Source organism: Mastacembelus armatus, chromosome 6 (genome assembly GCF_900324485.2).
Source record: "Mastacembelus armatus chromosome 6, fMasArm1.2, whole genome shotgun sequence".
NCBI lineage: Eukaryota > Metazoa > Chordata > Actinopteri > Synbranchiformes > Mastacembelidae > Mastacembelus > Mastacembelus armatus.
This window is the reverse complement of record NC_046638.1, coordinates 3555325-3572346: the sequence shown is the minus strand read 5'-3', so window position 1 is coordinate 3572346 and position 17022 is coordinate 3555325. Positions and strand designations below refer to the sequence as shown.

At 40.5% G+C, this 17022-nt stretch overlaps 1 protein-coding gene across 5 annotated transcripts in view; it reads left to right on the top strand.

Moving 5' to 3' along the window:
• LOC113132476 (transcription factor SOX-6-like) overlaps window positions 1–13945 on the top strand; it is a 96458-nt gene extending 82513 nt beyond the window's left edge. For all 5 annotated transcript variants that reach the window (XM_026310565.2, XM_026310567.2, XM_026310562.2 and 2 more), the window contains 4 exons: window positions 5562–5670; window positions 6674–6844; window positions 8770–8983; window positions 10933–13945. In XM_026310565.2, coding sequence (XP_026166350.1) covers window positions 5562–5670; window positions 6674–6844; window positions 8770–8983; window positions 10933–11278 — 840 coding nt within the window. In that variant the 3' untranslated portion in view covers window positions 11279–13945. The remainder of the gene's footprint in view (window positions 1–5561; window positions 5671–6673; window positions 6845–8769; window positions 8984–10932) is intronic.
• Window positions 13946–17022: the final 3077 nt, after the last annotated feature.

The window sequence follows — 17022 nt, the reverse complement described above, 5'->3', positions numbered from 1 at the left end:
ACATTCTGTAAAATCGGGAACATCATCCAACCGGCTCTCCTGCGCAATTGATCCCATGTTGCTTGCGAAGATGAGGAGATGGAGGAAGAGAGGAACTCATGAATATTTTAGGGGTGGAGACTTTGAACCTACCAACCCCAAGTAGGTCATGATTGGTTCACTCCAAGGATGGGCTGTTTTGAATTTTTTGGACTTGTTTGCCTTGCATCTTCAGGAGGAAAACATCCAAAATCTGGCAAAACATATCTCTGCTGTACTAATCCTCAGTCCCAAGTTGATTTTTTAAAAGTCATTATACTCGTAAACACAGAGAAGCTCATAAATATAAATTACACTACTAATAAATTGTTTATTAAGATTTAATGTGAGTTGTCTGATGCAGGTTCAGGGAAAAATCTGGCCAATGTTATGTGTTTAAGATGATTTTGAAATGTTCATAGATTAAGGTAACTGTATTAGGAGGAAAGCCCTAAACGCTTCTTGAACTCTATATTTTCCAATTTTCTAAGAACAAACCCAAAGCAATGCAGTAACTTGGTTTACAGCACCATGCCTCCTAATAAAACGCTCATTTGGAAAGTCTCAAAGTGATTGTTTCCGGTTCGGGGACAACAGCAGGCTTCTGTGTTTGTTGTCAGTTTGTTCCTCGTTACCTAACAACAGCAACTCAAAGGCTCTTTCTCTTAGTTTTAAATACATCATTTCTCCTTTGGGACGGAGAAGTTTGTGTGTGTGTGTGTGTGTGTGTGTGTGTGTGTGTTTTCTAGAGCACTCAAAGGCTTCGCTCTGTCTTAAACAATTCATGGATGGAACTTGCTGGATACTGAGAGTGTGACTCACCCGTTCCACCTCAGGAGGCAACGAGAGCAGCTCTTTTTCTTTACCTTGGATTTATGTGTTGTTTTTTGTTCATCAAATAAATTTGTTACTCAGATCCTCCCCCTTGAAACTTTGAAGCTCTGCCTGGGCCTTTTTGTTTTATGACATTGTACTAACACAGCGTATTCGGCTTCTTTGGAGGGGATGAGGCAACTGCTGTAAATGGTGTCTCGCCGTATTGCTGAATGTTGAGCTATTTATTGCCTACACTGATTCAACTCAAAGGAAGTCATCGCGGTGATGCACCAGTGTGTGTTTGTGTTTATGCCGCTTTCTGTTTGTGTATTTTTGTCCCACAGCATTCATTTCAAGCACAGACAACATGGACATTTTCCTAAGAGCTGAAAGTGATCCTCTTCTCCTTTGTGTGTGTGTGTGTGTGTGTGTGTGTGTGTGCGTGCGTGTGTGCCTTGGCCATGTTAATGTCATTATAGCTGGTGTACAGACGAGAGGCCTGGCCAGTTAGTGGCATTGTTGAGTATCACCTTACGCTTACGTTGCTTCCAGCTGGTCTGTGGCTGCCATAGCTCACTGAAATAGCCCCTGTGTATGACTCTGTGTGTCTATTTGTGTGTGCATGTGCATGTATATGTGCATAAAAGTCTGTGCGTACGTTTTTCATCCAAACAGCCACAAAACACTCCCTAAAACCACTTAAAGGAAAACACTAGTTTTGGGGAGATTGGTGGATTACTCAGCTTCCATGTTTTGGATAAAAACACTGAACTCAAGAGTGTGTGCCTGCTACATTCGTCACTTGGGCTTTAACTCATCTGAATTTAAAGCAATAACATGCAGATATTCTTTTCAAGAAAGCGAGAGAGGTTTGTAAAGGGGAATGTTAAAGCTCACATAATGTGAGATACATATTTAACACGTCTGTAAACCTCGAGGGGGAGAAGGAGGCGAACATGGTGAATGATGGCAGACAGTGCAGGTAAACCTACAGGCCACATTAGAAGGAACTGTTTGTTTTACTGCTCAAAGATCTGTTTTCTTTAAATGATGCTGGTCATGCACTCAATCACTCAACAGCTGATTCTAAATTCTAAGTACTGAATGACACAGACACATGGATTTTTTTGGGTGTGTTCTTATAATTTGCTATGCAAAAGTGTGTAGCTGTCCTCTTGTGCTGTCAGCACATCCCACAGCAGGCATATGAGTCTGGACAGTTTAGTTTGGACTCAAGTAATCACTCCAGGAGCTACCAACGACCAAACAGGGCAGAGCCAGAGCGTATACACCTACCCTTCATTACAAAAGCAAAATCTATTTTTAAATCACACTTTTTTTGTCTTTGTTCAATTATTTAATAAAAACAAGCTTTAAATTTGCAACATATTCTACAACATCTACACTCCTCTTTTTTTTAATGCTTTTAGCTACTATTACTTCTTTTGTAAAATATTAGGATCTGTAATTTAATGCGGTTCCACCGTAGAGACATGTCTTATGTCTGTACCCGTTGAATAAAACTGCGCAGCTAAGTTGCACTTTGTGTTGCTGAAGCAGAATAAGTCTGGAAGAGGAGAGGGGTGAGGAAACGGTTGTATAGAAGTTTATATTGGCTCCACCATGGAGTTTGGTCTTTGTAGGAAGGGAGCCTGTGAAACCGACAGCTCAGTTCCAACTCTTGATTAAAGGTCGACATAATGTTGCTGTATTTGAAGCCTCAATGATATACATTATAATAATGTATAAAGCTGAGTCTGGCACCTGCAAATAGACTGTTAAGTGTCTACTTCTTCAGGGTTGGAGCCTCAAGGCATGGGAGGGGGGAGGGGGCTTGCGGTGTTGGTGGTGCAAAGTCTATGAATAGGAGGATGGTGGAGAGAAAAAGAAGAGTAAGCGAAACAAAAAACAGGGCTGACTGACAGCTCAATCAGCACACAGCAAAGTAGATGGAAAGACAGAAAGAAAGAAGAAGGAAATAGGAGGAGAGAGGGAGCACCGTGAAGGGGACTGAGGAGGTTGCTGAACTTGATTGGTCTGGGAAGAGACAGTAAACAGTTGGGGGTCAGCTGGAGGCAGGTCCTACTGGTGTTGGGCGAGTTGTAACTGTGGTAATGAGCTCAGTACGGTGTGGATTAAAAAAAAAAAAAGTAGATGTTTTAGATGTGATGTTTAGACCGTTTCCCTAGCGACAGAGCTAGGAGAGATGCAAACGCCAAGAAGAGGAGAGACCAGGCGGAACAAAAAGAGTCGGGTGTCTCTTAAATTTAGAAATATACAACACTGGGCTCTAGACCCAGTGAAAGCAACGATGTGGTGAAAATACTGTAGCTGCACAGATGTAAAGTACTGAGATCCTCTACTGAAGTAAAAGTATAAATATCACAGGAAAGTAATACGCTGTTCCAACTATATTTCTGCTTTAAACTAAACTAAAGAATTAGCAGCCAAATATACTTGAAGTACCAAAAGTAAAAGTACTCGATGGAACAGCTCACATGAATGTATTTATATTATTAGATCATTTTTATTGATCCGTGCGTTATTGTGTTCATCACTTTAATGCTGCAGCTGGTGAAGTGCAGCATTAAAATAACATATCTACTTATAATTTGAGTCTCTACATGCTGTCTGGTAATTTGTCAATTTCCCACCAAGGATCAATAAGGTTTTAATATCTAACATCATAAAATAAAGGTAGTGGAGTAAACATACAATAATTTCCACTTTAATGTAGTGAAGTCAAAGTACTCAAGTAATGTACATATACCTCAAAACTCTACTTAAGGACAGTACTTGAGTAAATGTACTTAATTACTTTCCACTACTGCTATCTGTGGTACTTATTTGTACAGATTCAAATATTTTAAAGTGAACGTCGTGCACTTTTCTTTTCTACCGTTTTTGTAACATAAGTTGATTTTTCCTAATTTTTCAACAAGAGGTCTTCTGCTTGGTTTAATTTAGATTTTGTATTTTTAGTCTTTGTTAGTAAACCTGTCTGCTTCAGAGTCAAATACGCCTTTCTGCTCAAATTATGACCTAGTTTAAAGAGTAATGTAATATAAAGCATGTGATGGGTGAGCTTTACTGTGTCAAAGCAATTCTGATGCTGTGGTGCCAGATACATGTTTTTTCTTCACTGTAACTGCCTGAGCATCAGGTTTCCAAACCCTCTGACATTTACCCGTTAACAAACTAGACCCTCTAAGACAGAAACATTTAGAGGAGCTCGATATACAAACTATACAAGCTACCCGTACAGTCGTGTGAATGAGAACATTTGCAAAAGTCTATAAAGTCCGCTCCAAGAGGCAGCGGTCCAGTATCAAACCAGCAGATGCACAAGCCAAACCTTTTTCAATCTTGACTAAACAAAGCAAAGACAGCTTCTTATTGCATTTGCCACAAGAAGTTTTAAGTAGACCAAAAGTAGACCAACCGCAGGGAATATTTGCAAATTTTGACCCAGGTCTGCTGTTAATCTGTACTTTGGATCAGTCTATGGGTATTGATGCTGTCCTAGTCCATTTTCCAAAACCTTAACTCTACTCAGCATTAGTTTTCCATCAGTCTCCTCCCATTTACCAGACACTTTTCGAAAACGCTAACTACTTATGATGCTCCGGGATGCTACACAGCATCTTTGCAAAATGATGCAAAGCATTTTTGAGACATGCAAATTTAATTTGCAACATGTTCTAGTGACAGAGCATCGGACCTCGACTCGTTTTCAAAGGCCTGAATGCATCATCATGAGCAGTGACCACTTTCCACAGGCTATTGTTTAGCTCTACGCGTTGACTTTTCATTGGAAAACATATTCTTGTCTCTGGTCTAGTTTTCTTTTCCACTCCTCTTCCTTTTTCTTTCTCTATCTGTTTCTCTCTTTCTTTCTTTTCTTTAGTCCTTTGTTAGGCGGTTGCTTCCTGCGGTGAGCATGGCACTGCCCAGGCACATGTTCTGCGGTGGGGCTGATTACAGCCCTGCCGTAGTGCTGACATTGGCCTGCGTGGACTCCTCATCTATAAACACACACACACACATACACGCCTGCCCCTAAGTTCCACCAACTCTGCCAGCGGCTACCGCGGCATGACTTCACCCGGCAACCATTCCTTGCGTCAAACAAAATGCCTCTGTCACCAGAAAAAGAAGGGCAGGGGGAGGGAGGGCAGAGGAGAAAAAGAGAGGAGAGGAGGAGTGTGGATGTGCAGTAGCTGTGTGGAGGGTTCGATTTTTTTTTCCACTGAAGTTTGGGAGCGTGGTGGGGTAATTTTAGCTGAAAGGCCCTAAGGCAGGCTGCTTGTTGAAGTTATTTGTCTCAGGAGTGGAGTGTCAGGCAAGCGACAGAATCAGAGAAGTGGAGTGCGTCATATTGAGAGGGGGCGGGAAGACACTGATGATGATTAGCACAGCCTCATGACTCCTACTGTAAAAACACTGAAGCTGCAGCTAAATAAACTGGTCAGTTTTTGGTGTCGTGAGCTTGACTTTACTCCATACCAACTCAACCCTGCAATTAGTTTTATTGTCACTACCATCAAAGTCATCCCTAGTGGCCCAATTTACAAGATTCCAGGCAACTTTGTCCAGACATGAAATAATAAAAACTGAAAAACAGTTCAAAGAATGTTTTTTGGCAGCCCAGTTCGCATTTCTCAAGCAGTTACGTCAAATTTGCAGCTTGCTTTTACTAAGCCTTCCAAACTTTTCTTGTATTGTAGGAGCGGCTGCACTATGAGACGCTGAGCCAGCACCTGGGGAAGCTTGGCGAGGATGCTGGGAAAATGGTCCATCGAGTCATTGATCTGACAAGACCTGAAGATCTGGATGGTAAGTATCTGTGCAGCTTATTTGTTGAGTTGTTTGACTTGAATTTTGTTGTTTTTTTGGACATGATGTTGTTGCTTCTTGGTAATTCAGAAATATATGCAGATGCACAAAACAAATGATAGAAAATGGAAGACTAGAGGGATATAAAAAGGAAGAAGTTGCTGGAGTTCTGGGAAGCAGACTAAGGAGCAGTCACATCCTCTTCAGACTAAATTGATACCAGTGATCCATAACTCCCTGGGCCTCACGTAGCAGAGGCCTACTTGCCTCTCAGAAATGCCAGAAAGTCCAAACATGCAGGTATTCAGAAAACACAAATATTTGCTCTTCAGGAAACTACGGTGAAGGACACCTTCAACAGCTAAAGAGCGTTCAATGTCAACATTTTATGCTCCTGAAAAATTATACACTGTTATTGCTCCTGCAAATATGTGACAAGAACGCTTTTGTTTTACGGCTAGTGTTTGTGACACAAGATCCCACCCAGTACAAGTATGCAAACAAAAACAGGCGGAGACAGGCAGCAAGTCTGTTGTCACTAATGTTCAATGACAAATAATGCAAAGAAGAAATGTGATAATAAGAACTGGCTTCATGTCCTGTATATTGCAGGCAGTTTGCAGACACCGTTGCATGAGATGCAGAAACTCTGGATGTAGGCACTGACACAGAGTTGGAGTCTTTTTTTCTATCCCACCTGTTTCTCATGAAGCACCACTGTTTATAAGCAATGAGGGGTTGAGGAGCTCTCATCATGGTTTCGTTTAGAGACAGAGGAGTAAACACGGAAGCATAGGCACTGAGATACTGTCTGTGTTTGTGTGAACATGTTGAGGGCATCCCAGCAAAACCCCCTCTGGACTTTTGTTATACATCCTCTCCAAAGAAGGCAAAAAGAAGAAGCTCAGGAATGACACAACAAACAGGAAAGAATCAGCGCTGTATCCTGCATATCAAATGTGGAACTATGAAGGAGAAAATGTCATTTCTTTGTTTCACACAGGGAATAATATCACAGAGGCACGAGTGTTCAGGGAGGCGCGGGGAAGGAACAGCAGCGAGCCCCACATCAAGAGGCCCATGAACGCTTTCATGGTGTGGGCTAAAGACGAGAGGAGGAAGATCCTGCAGACCTTCCCTGACATGCACAACTCCAACATCAGCAAGATCCTTGGTGAGACTTTACAGGTTTATGTTGGCCATGAGAGACAGAGAGAGTGCTCAACGTTTGAACTCCTACAAATTCCAGGCCCCGACTCCTGAATTTAACCCTTCTACTCCTGCTTTAATTCCCTCATGCTGATGTTCTGATTTTGATTTTAGAAAAATGTGTTTATGTTGAATATAATAAAGAATTTAACAAATCAATAATACAAAAATCCAAATGAAAGAGAATTTTAAAATAACCTTTCACTTAATTAGTAGTTCATTTTCCCTTTTTTTTTTTTTTTTATTGGAGCCATTTTTTGAGTTGTTTTTGCCACAAAAGAACTTCACTCAATATAAATGTGGCTTTCACTTTCCTTTTTTTGGCATGAACTCTTCACCTCATGGGTGAGCTGGGAGAAAAGTGTAGGCAAAAATCACTGCACACTAATCTTTTATAAAAATCAGTGTAGGTTTTTAGAAAAAGCTGAATAAAACCTATAGCAAGGAGCCTTAAATGCAGTGCATGAAGACCACACATGCACAACTCAACACAAAATGCCTTGTGACCTCCGTCCACTATCATGTGTGAATGTGCAGTCTATATATGTCTAATGGTGGCATTGAAATCTTAAGATCGGTCTTTCCACTCTGCCACAATATTCTTTCTGCAGTTCACAGGGTTTCTCATAAACAAGCTGCAGACTATAAGAAGGACCAGTGTGTTTTTTAACCTGGAACGCTCCACACACAGAGCTCCACTGTGTCAGTCTGACTAGTGTGATGGATGCATTCAGTTAAAAAGTCGCTGTGTTGATACTAACCTCCTCAACACAGATAGCCATTCACATGGTGCTGAGCGTAACGGTTGTTCGTGAAACGCGCTTAAGACCTCCACTTTCCAACGCAGGGCTCCGGTGAGCTTGAGGGTTGCTGAATGTAAATGTCCTGAGCAACATTAACAAAAAGCTTTTTCTTGGGTGGGTCTGTGTTCCTGATCTGGGGTTATGAATGGGCTCAAAGTTCCTCAAGAAGCTCCGTGAATTAGCAGGACGCATCTTTATTTAATTTCTTTGAAGATCTATGTGAGTGACAGAGTTTAAGTCCAAGTGATATTTAAACTCCCTCATCATAGTGAACTGATTTGTTTAACAGTCATGTTTATAGTTTATAGCAACGAGCACTGATATTCTACAGGCAGGAAGCACTAAGAAATTGTTTTCAAGCTTCATGTGGCAGTACTAGAGCAAAAAGTATGTGTATATGAGTGCATGTGTACAATGGCGTCTCGAAAACATCATAACACAGCTGGACTCTGGAGAGTGGGTGGCAGGCTTAAAAAACTCTTCTCTGTTTCCTGTGTCACAAAAGTACAAGACTAGTTTGTGATAAACCTTGATAAACACAAGAGCGAGGCAGAGTGTGTATAATCAGCTGTCAGAGTGCTTCGCAGATGTGCTGCGTTCCTGCAGGAATGGCCCTGTCCACTTGTTCAGAAGGTCCTCTTACCAGGGAAAATAGAAGCACACAATATATCATTCTTCTTGAGCCAAGAGGTAGCAGAGTCTAATCCACTCCTGATTTTAAACAGCCACCTTAGGTAAAGACTCAATGCTGTCTTTTCATATGGCAGCATTCAACCTTAAGAAACCACCAGGAAAGTTTTATGTCCATACCAAGGGGTTTGCGACTCGAGACAGAACGATGAATAGAATGAATGAATGATAGAATTTAATATAAAACTGAAATGCCAGTATCAATGACAGAGTCAGCACCCGTTACATCTATTTCACCACAGACTCTGAGCTTAACCAGTATCAGTCAAACAGTTTAGAAAGGCATGTTCTCCCTTAAATTCCTCATTTCTGTCACTCCCTATAGCCTGATACGTTGTTATGTCTGAGTAAAACTAAAATGAAAAACTAATATAAAAATCTCCGGCATCTGCTTCAGGCTCTCGCTGGAAAGCCATGACCAACCAGGAGAAGCAGCCATACTACGAGGAGCAGGCCCGCTTAAGCAAGATCCATTTGGAGAAATATCCCAACTACAAGTACAAGCCGAGGCCCAAGAGAACCTGCATCATTGACGGCAAGAAGCTGCGCATTGGAGAGTACAAGCAGATGATGCGGTCACGACGTCAGGAGATGAGACAGTTCTTTGTCGGGTGAGTGGCAATGCCAGCAGCAACGCTGTCCCTGAGCGTCACCGTTAGCTGTTTGAAAAGCTGCACTAAATCCTTTGTGTGGCTTTTAAATTGAATTTTAAATAAGGTTATTTTACATGCCAGGACCTTCAAATGTGTAATAAGGATTTAAATTCATGATACAGTTCAACATGAAATCAGTAAACCACACATTCTGCTTTTCCTTCATGGGGATTGGTCTGGATGGAGGCGGTAAAGACATTCAGCCATCCACTTTCTCCATCACTGCATTATGGACAATGTTAGAAGGAACTTTGCACGTTTGTTGCCCAGAGGTCATTGTTCACTGACAGCCACAAGCCTTGGATCACAGACAGGCATCCTGCCTGCTGCAAAAACACGACGACCTCACCCCGATAGCAGCAAAACACATACACAACTACAGTGTGTGAAGATGGAGGCTTGACTCAGAATGCTGATGTTTGTTACCCCCTTCTCTGTATCTCTGTCTGCATCTGTGTGACCTCTTGTAAAATAAAGGTGGAAAAAGCTTAAAAAGAAGAAGGCAAGATGAGAAATGTTACTGTTGCACCTGCGTCCTTTCAGTTTCCTTTAATAAACAGGCCATCCTGCACCTCTGGCCTGGATTTAGGTATTTTAGGAAAGAAGAATTGTAGAAAAAATAAAAAAATAAAGCATCATTATTTAATTAACAAATTTATTTTTCCAACCAACAGTCTCATGCCATTGAACTTTTATGTGTGTGTTTTTTTTTTTTAATCTCAGTATGAATACAAAAAAAATTCTTCAACTACAACCAATTGCTAGAGGTTTGTGGTGGGACCATCAGGGTTTGTGGACCCCTTATGACAGGAGCCTCCTGTGGTTCTATCTGCAAAATCATTTAAACATTTACTGAAGAGCATTATATTTTTTCAAGTGAAGTCAATGCAGCAAAGGGAAAAACAGTGGCATTGTCTTAATTGGAACCAGCCATGGATGTGTTTAAAGCCATCACTGTGGCCTGTACTTGAGATGGATTTACCAGAGGCCATGGCTTTGAATAGGAGCGATTTTTAATAGCTTGTCATTTATTAAATTAGGACAATGCTGGGCGCTTGCGGGCAGTGAAATTGGACACAGACAGACACAGTGGAATATGAAATGTAAGCAGATGTTTGAGAGGGAAGCAGAGCGAGGCAGACATCAGCAGGCTGAATGTCACATATACTGTGTGTGGTCAAGCAAATGCAAAAAAAAAAAAAAAAAAGTGTATGGTTCTTCAGGCCTGGACTTTCAATCAGAGAGAAACCAAATATCTAGTGGGAGTTAGTACACTACCAGTTTCTGGCACGTTCTATTTGACTAAATGAGTGTTGTTTTAAAGTGTATAATGTGAAAATGAGTCTGTCAGGGGCGCACAGCTGTAATTGTTTCAGGAGACAGAGAAGGGAAAACTGTTAGGTGAGAAAAGTGACAGCAATTTTCCTGCTTTATGTGGCTCATTTGAGGAGCCAGAGGGCCTGTTTGAGTGATGTGTGTTTACCCTCATTCCATCTATATCCTAACAGGTTATTTAGTCCGTGCTGCTGTGAGCTGGCAGGGAGCGCTCTGTGTTAGAACATGCCCGACCAGATGAGAAGCTGTTTAACTTAGGTGGCCCCAGAATTAATGTTTCATTCAAAGCAGCTGGTTCAAAGGCAGCTATAATGAATCAGTATCTGATCAGTTAAGAACCAGTCTGTCAGCCTTGTAGTATCACCGGCAGCTGATGTGTTACCTTTTCATCTGCTACCATCATCAGGTCACAGAGATATTGTCTCCAATATTTTGGTTCATGACAAAACAGCTGCTTATTAGCAGTTAGCTGTACTTTGGGTTTTGTGTGATCAGCGAATTAAAAGTGAAGCAGTAGCATGACTCTTGTTTTGATCTCATTTCTGTACTTTTCTCCTCTTCCTGTTTCTTAGGCCTCAGCCACTGATTCCTCTTGGCAACAGCCCAGGCGGCGTAGGTGTTTACCCAGGCGCCATAACCATGGCAACGACAGCCACATCATCCCCACACCTTACCTCAGACTGCTCCAGCAACTCAGCCAGCCCTGAGCCCGCCATCCCAGTCATTCAGAGCACGTACGGCATGAAGTCCGAGCCCGGCGGTGGAGGCAGCAACGGCGGTGTGGTTGGAGGCTTGGATCTGCCCAGTGACCCCACCAACGGAGACGACAACATGGACATGTACGAGGACTTTGACGACGAGCCCAAGTCAGACTATAGCAGCGACCATGAGACACAGGAGGCCGTCAGCGCCAACTGACTGTTCTCAGGCTGTCAGCTGTAAAGGAGGAAAAATAAAACTCCCATTATACTCAGAGATATACAGTTTATTACAGAGACCTTCAGGCAAACTTTCAGGACATGTAACATCATGCACTGAGCATGCCCACACAAGACTTAACACGATTCAAACTCAGCAGACATGCTCAGAGAGAGTTCTCTCGGACATACCTTGATGATCTTGTTTGAAGAAGACGGCCGACGGGAAAAATGTGACCCAGGAACACAAGATGAACAGACGTCCAGCTGACAATGAACTTCAGTTTCCTACTTTGACAATCTTAACAGAAGCGAATAAGAGTTAGACATAAGAGAATAACTGAGGACTGGACACAGAACAAACACAGTGCTGTGTGGTTTGTAAAGAGCATGCATGGATTTTGAAGCATCAGGAATTGGTCTTCAACAGCTATTTGGTCTTAAATGTTTAAAGAGTGATTTAGTTTTTATCATTATGTATTTACTTTTTTGTGTTTTTCTTTTCGTTTTTGTTCTATAGACTTTTTTTCTGACAGGTCACTGCCTGTACAAACTCTGGACTGTCAGAACTTGAAATTTGAAAAGTTTTAATATAAATCCTAGTTCTTGTAATCTCATAGTCTTACTATTGTTTCTTACGAATACACAGTGCATCTACATCTTTCTTCTGACAAACTGCTTACATTACTGTTAGATTTTTTTAAATACCCCAGCTCAGGTATGATGTGCCAGCTTGTGAATGTGTGTGTGTGTGTTTTTTTTTTCTTTTTTGTCATTTTCATACAAAATGAGTGGTAGGACTTTTCAGACTGTCAATGAAATAAAGGGAGCAAATTCCCTTATATCATATTATTATCATTATTATTATTATTATTATTATTATTTAGTAAGTAAGTACCTAGACATTGTACACATTTGCGTCAAATGTGCCAAACCTACATTCACATTCACTCTGGATGTTTAAGTCTTAACTTCCAATGCTGCAAAAAAAGTCTTACACAATCAGCTTTTTCTATCTGATGAGTTCCTACTCGGTAACTGCTGGCTCCCCTCCTTGGCCGGTCACAGGCAGAGCTCAGGGAGGATGTGTTTTCATCGCACCCGCTCAGTCACACACATATTTTGTCACACTCTCTGGCAGACATAGTTAAAATAGACATAGAGGAGCAGCATCAAAAGCATCTGTTCTTCAATTCCATTGTATTGGTGCTTTCATAAATCACATTGCCCATAGCTCCTTGAGGCCAAACAGTTTTGTGCAGTAAGTGCAGTGCAGTATGGTGTACCAAACTCTGACATTTAGCATTTGAGTTTGTCTTATTCAGTCGGAAAAAAAAAAAAAAAACGTATTAACTTTTTTTTTTTTTGCTTCATTTCTGCTTAGATGTTAACTTCAATTAGGAAGTCACCAGTCTTAAAAATCAACTCTGACCTGTGTTCATTCAGCGTCATAGAGAAGGGGAAGAAGCAGCCCCAAACAGACCCTACACTGTAGGATAAGAGTTTCTAATATTCTGGATCCCTTCACTGTACTGTATTTTGAATTGTGTTTTGAATCGGTACAAAATGTACAAAATGCTACTATTTTTATTAGCTTGTTAATACTTTTAAATGTCTTCTCAGCATCACATGGGAACCTATATTGAAAGAAAAAGAATTTCTATAGTTGCAAAAGTTAAATAAGTATGTTATTTCAAAAAGGGTACCTTTTTCTACGTTGCCTGTATATTTTGAAAACTAAATTATTGAAGAACAGAGGGAAAAAAAGATAATTCTCAAGATGTTTCTCATTGACACTCACCCCAGTCAGAGCACACAAGTTTTTCCACAGTCTGAAGCAAGATGCTCCACTCTCGTCTTGGTTGTGGCCCAGTGGTCAGCACCATGCTGGGAGTGCACACGCTGTCCTCCAGTTTACTCAAACATCACATTCTTTCTCTGGAGACACATCATTTTTCTTTGTCTCTCTTCAGCACACGCTCTGCAATTTTAATATGTTTCCATTTCCAACACCTGTGACCTCTGGTGGTATCTGGGTGCTCTGTTTAGCGCTTCATGTGTCTTCTGGCTCCATATTTCTCTTCATGACCATAAGTGGGAGTTTTTTTACTCTGAAAAGCTTCACAAGCTGGGACTGAACATTGTTTTTCACTTGCATTGCAGAAAAAGCCTCATGCATAGACATGTCTTTAGTGTCATACACATCCTAAGCACTGGATATAAACTCTATGTTTTTTTTTAGTATTGACTAATGTGAAGTTGTTTGATTTTCAACATGATAAATTAGAACAGTCAGACGTCACATGTTTGGACTCTAGAAGAAGCCGCGTACATGCCTGGCATCGGTAAATTGCCATGTCTATAGAAGCATTTCATTTGTTGAAGCAAATTTTGTTGCCACAGCTCTAGTGCCGCCTAAAGGGGTCACATCACCTCTGGTCTCCTTAAAAAGATAACCTCATGCTCTTGTCAGTTGTGACCTGCAGAAGCAGAACATAGGTTTCCTGGTCACATACATTTTTTTGTGATGAGTATTGTATTTGAATTTCAATTGTGCGTTATAACATTTCATTGTATTTATTAGCCAGCTTTGGCTCTAAAAAGTGTCAGTACAACTTGGTGAGAAAGACAATCAAAAAAACAATAAATAAATAAAAAGTTAAGACTTGAGATTTTCCTTAAAAATCTGTCACTTCATCATTGCTTTTCAAGTGTTTCAGTCACTTTTGTGAAAAAGTAAATGTCCGTACATATTGTGTGCGCATACGAAAGCACTGTGCACAAGTCACAGGTAATGCTGTATGAGTTTTTGTTTCCATTACTCTAAACAGTGCTCTTACTTTCCAGGGATCTAATAACTTCCAACACAAGGCTTTCTGTTTCCAGAGTCGAGCCATTCCACTTGGTCTTTATATTTTGGTGGCCCATTACAGTAAATGTGGCCTATTGTTCCATTGTGTGTGTGTGTGTGTGTGTGTGTTTGTGTGTGTGTGAGAGGTAACACCACACATTCTGACTGCGCTGTGGTGTATACGCCACGGCGCCGGTGCTCACTGCAGCCAATCCCAGCATTTCAGAGAGAGGAACAGAGAACTCAGCCATATGTAGCCACATCATAAATCTAATTGTAATTCCCAAATCAACTGTAGCGTCACCCTGCGAGGGGCGCCGGCAAGTTTGTCACACACTCCTTTGTGTGCACTTGTGTTTGTGTGTGTGTTCTGTAATACAGCTTTTAGTTGGGAGGGGTGTTTGAAATCATACTTGTGCTTTTGCCATGCTAATCTCGTTAAATAAGTCATCATAATTTACATTTCCTTTTTTTCCTTTCTGCAGGATGAACATCTAGCTGTTTGCAAGTTGACAGATTGTTTCTGTGTGTGCACAGTTATGTGTGTATGCAACGCTTTCAACACCCTAACACATGACAGTGTAATTCATTACAGTGCAGTCATAGTTATATACATATCCACACATACACACACAGACACACACACTCATATATATATATATATATACAGTATATATACATATATGTGTAAGGGCTGCAATGATTACTCGAGTAAATCAAGAAACTCAATTACAAAAAATCATCTAAACAAATTCTTTACTTCGAGTATTCGTTTAATTACTATCACTTGCGTTATCAGACCTAGGGATCATTGTTCCACACGGACCGATATCGCTGTTGCACAACGCATGTCAGGATCAAAAGTTGGCGCTATGGCTGAGAGCGAAACCGTCGGTAAAAGGCAGAAAATGTCCAAAGTTTGTTTGGTTTCATTTCAAACTTAAATAAGACGACAACACGGTGCCATGTGTTTATTGTAAAGTAGAACTGGTTGAATATTATTTAAAAATACAAAAGTCTATTTTATCCAATTACTCGAGTAATCACTGAAATATTTGGTCAGTGTAAATAATTACAAATTTGGACCAGGTATTTAACCCGAGTTAAAAGCAGGTATGTGTTTGCCAAAGGTAGTTACCGTGCCAATGGTTCTCCTCAAGTCAAGGAGAACTGACAGTGATAAACAGAGCCGTGATTACACTGGCTTTGAATTTACCATTCTTTTCTCATACGTTTGGTGTTTGGGGATGATGAGGCATAATGACACGTTTCTTCATGAAAGCCTGGTCTTGGACGGCCCCTCTAGGCAAATTCACTTTTTGATTTTTAAAAACCATCTTGAAGAGAAGAGGGGAATAAAGTCTTTTCTTTCTCCCCTCCTCAGCAATCAGGCCTTTAGATCAAGAGAATTGTAAATTGTTATTACAAAGGAGGAGCCCCCTTCAGACGTGTTGGAGAGGCTCTTTCAATGAGGCATCAAAGCCACCCTGTTTATGATCATGGAGGCTCCACTACTCATTAAAGCGCACAGAATGGTCACGGTGCTGCAGCACGCTACCTTCCTCTTTGAGCTGAGAACTTATGATGCCTAATCATTCAAATGCTTTTAATTCAAAAGTGGAATAATTGACCCCAACACTTCCGCTGAGCTGATCATGTTTCATGATGAACACTGTGATTTTGCAGGTCATCTGTCATCTCACTGTTGTTTGAACTGTATTTGAGCATAAGGCAGGTTTTATCATGAATACAGTTTGGAATCAAAACAATTTTGTTTAAAAGGGGCTGTGAGGCACATTCTCTTATCTATAACACTAATATAAATGGCATTTTAGCAGTGGTTGGTGTTTTACCTCCATTAAATATTCTTTAAATCTTTCAAAACAAATTTTCTACCTCCATGTTTATTCAGCACACATTTAATTCATTTAATTTAACACCTCACTATTGGGGGGGGCCTATCAGCTTAGATATAGATTAGATGTGTGCAGTCACAGTGATCCATCCAATAGCTGTTGAGACATTTTACTCAAAACCACCAATGTCGAGAGTCAGTAGATTTTATCCCCAGGTCCTCAGGAGATGAATCCTACAACAAAATGAATTGTCTAAGAACTGGGTAGTTTCAGATGATACAGAATGAATCAACCTGCTTCATAATTCTTTCAGATACTTTTAAATTAAAAACGTGGTAGGACTTTGAATATACAGCATTTGTTTCATTTCATTTTCAGTGTGTTGCTTTATGAATACAACAAAAAAAATAAAAGAATCTCTTCTATTATAGTTGTACTGATAAAGCTAATAAACCTAGAAAAAAATACTGTAGGTTAGCAAGTATATTGTAAAACCTCTCCTTGAATCCATTGTTAGATTGTTTAGCTAATGGAAATTTACACCAATTTTAAACTGGGAGGGGGCTTATTTGAATTCCAGGGGTCAGCAGCCTTGGGAGGCCTTCAACAATAACTAAAAAGCTAAGTGCAAGACCTGAATAAAAGAAAATCATACAAAAATCCCTGTGAAAGGAGTTGCCTTAGCTGTACCTGTGTTGTCTATGTCTTTGAAACATTGCATAAAGGCCTATACTTCTTTTTAATGCAATTAGAAATGAAAGAAAAAAATCTACATCACTTTTTCAGGAAAATGGGCAATGGACAAAAGGACAATTTTTTTCATTTTGAGGGATAGTCCTTGGGTCTTTTTAAGTGCATTAGTCCGCTAATTAAATATTACATGTTTAAAGAAAAATGCCTCTTTGAAAGCAGCTGGATTGTTTGACTCAAAGACACGACTACAGCCTTGATGAATGGAACTGAGTGCGACCATGAGGAGGGAAAGAACAGCATTGTTGCCAGTCCTTCCCTCATTTGACCCGCTGTAATCCTTTCTAC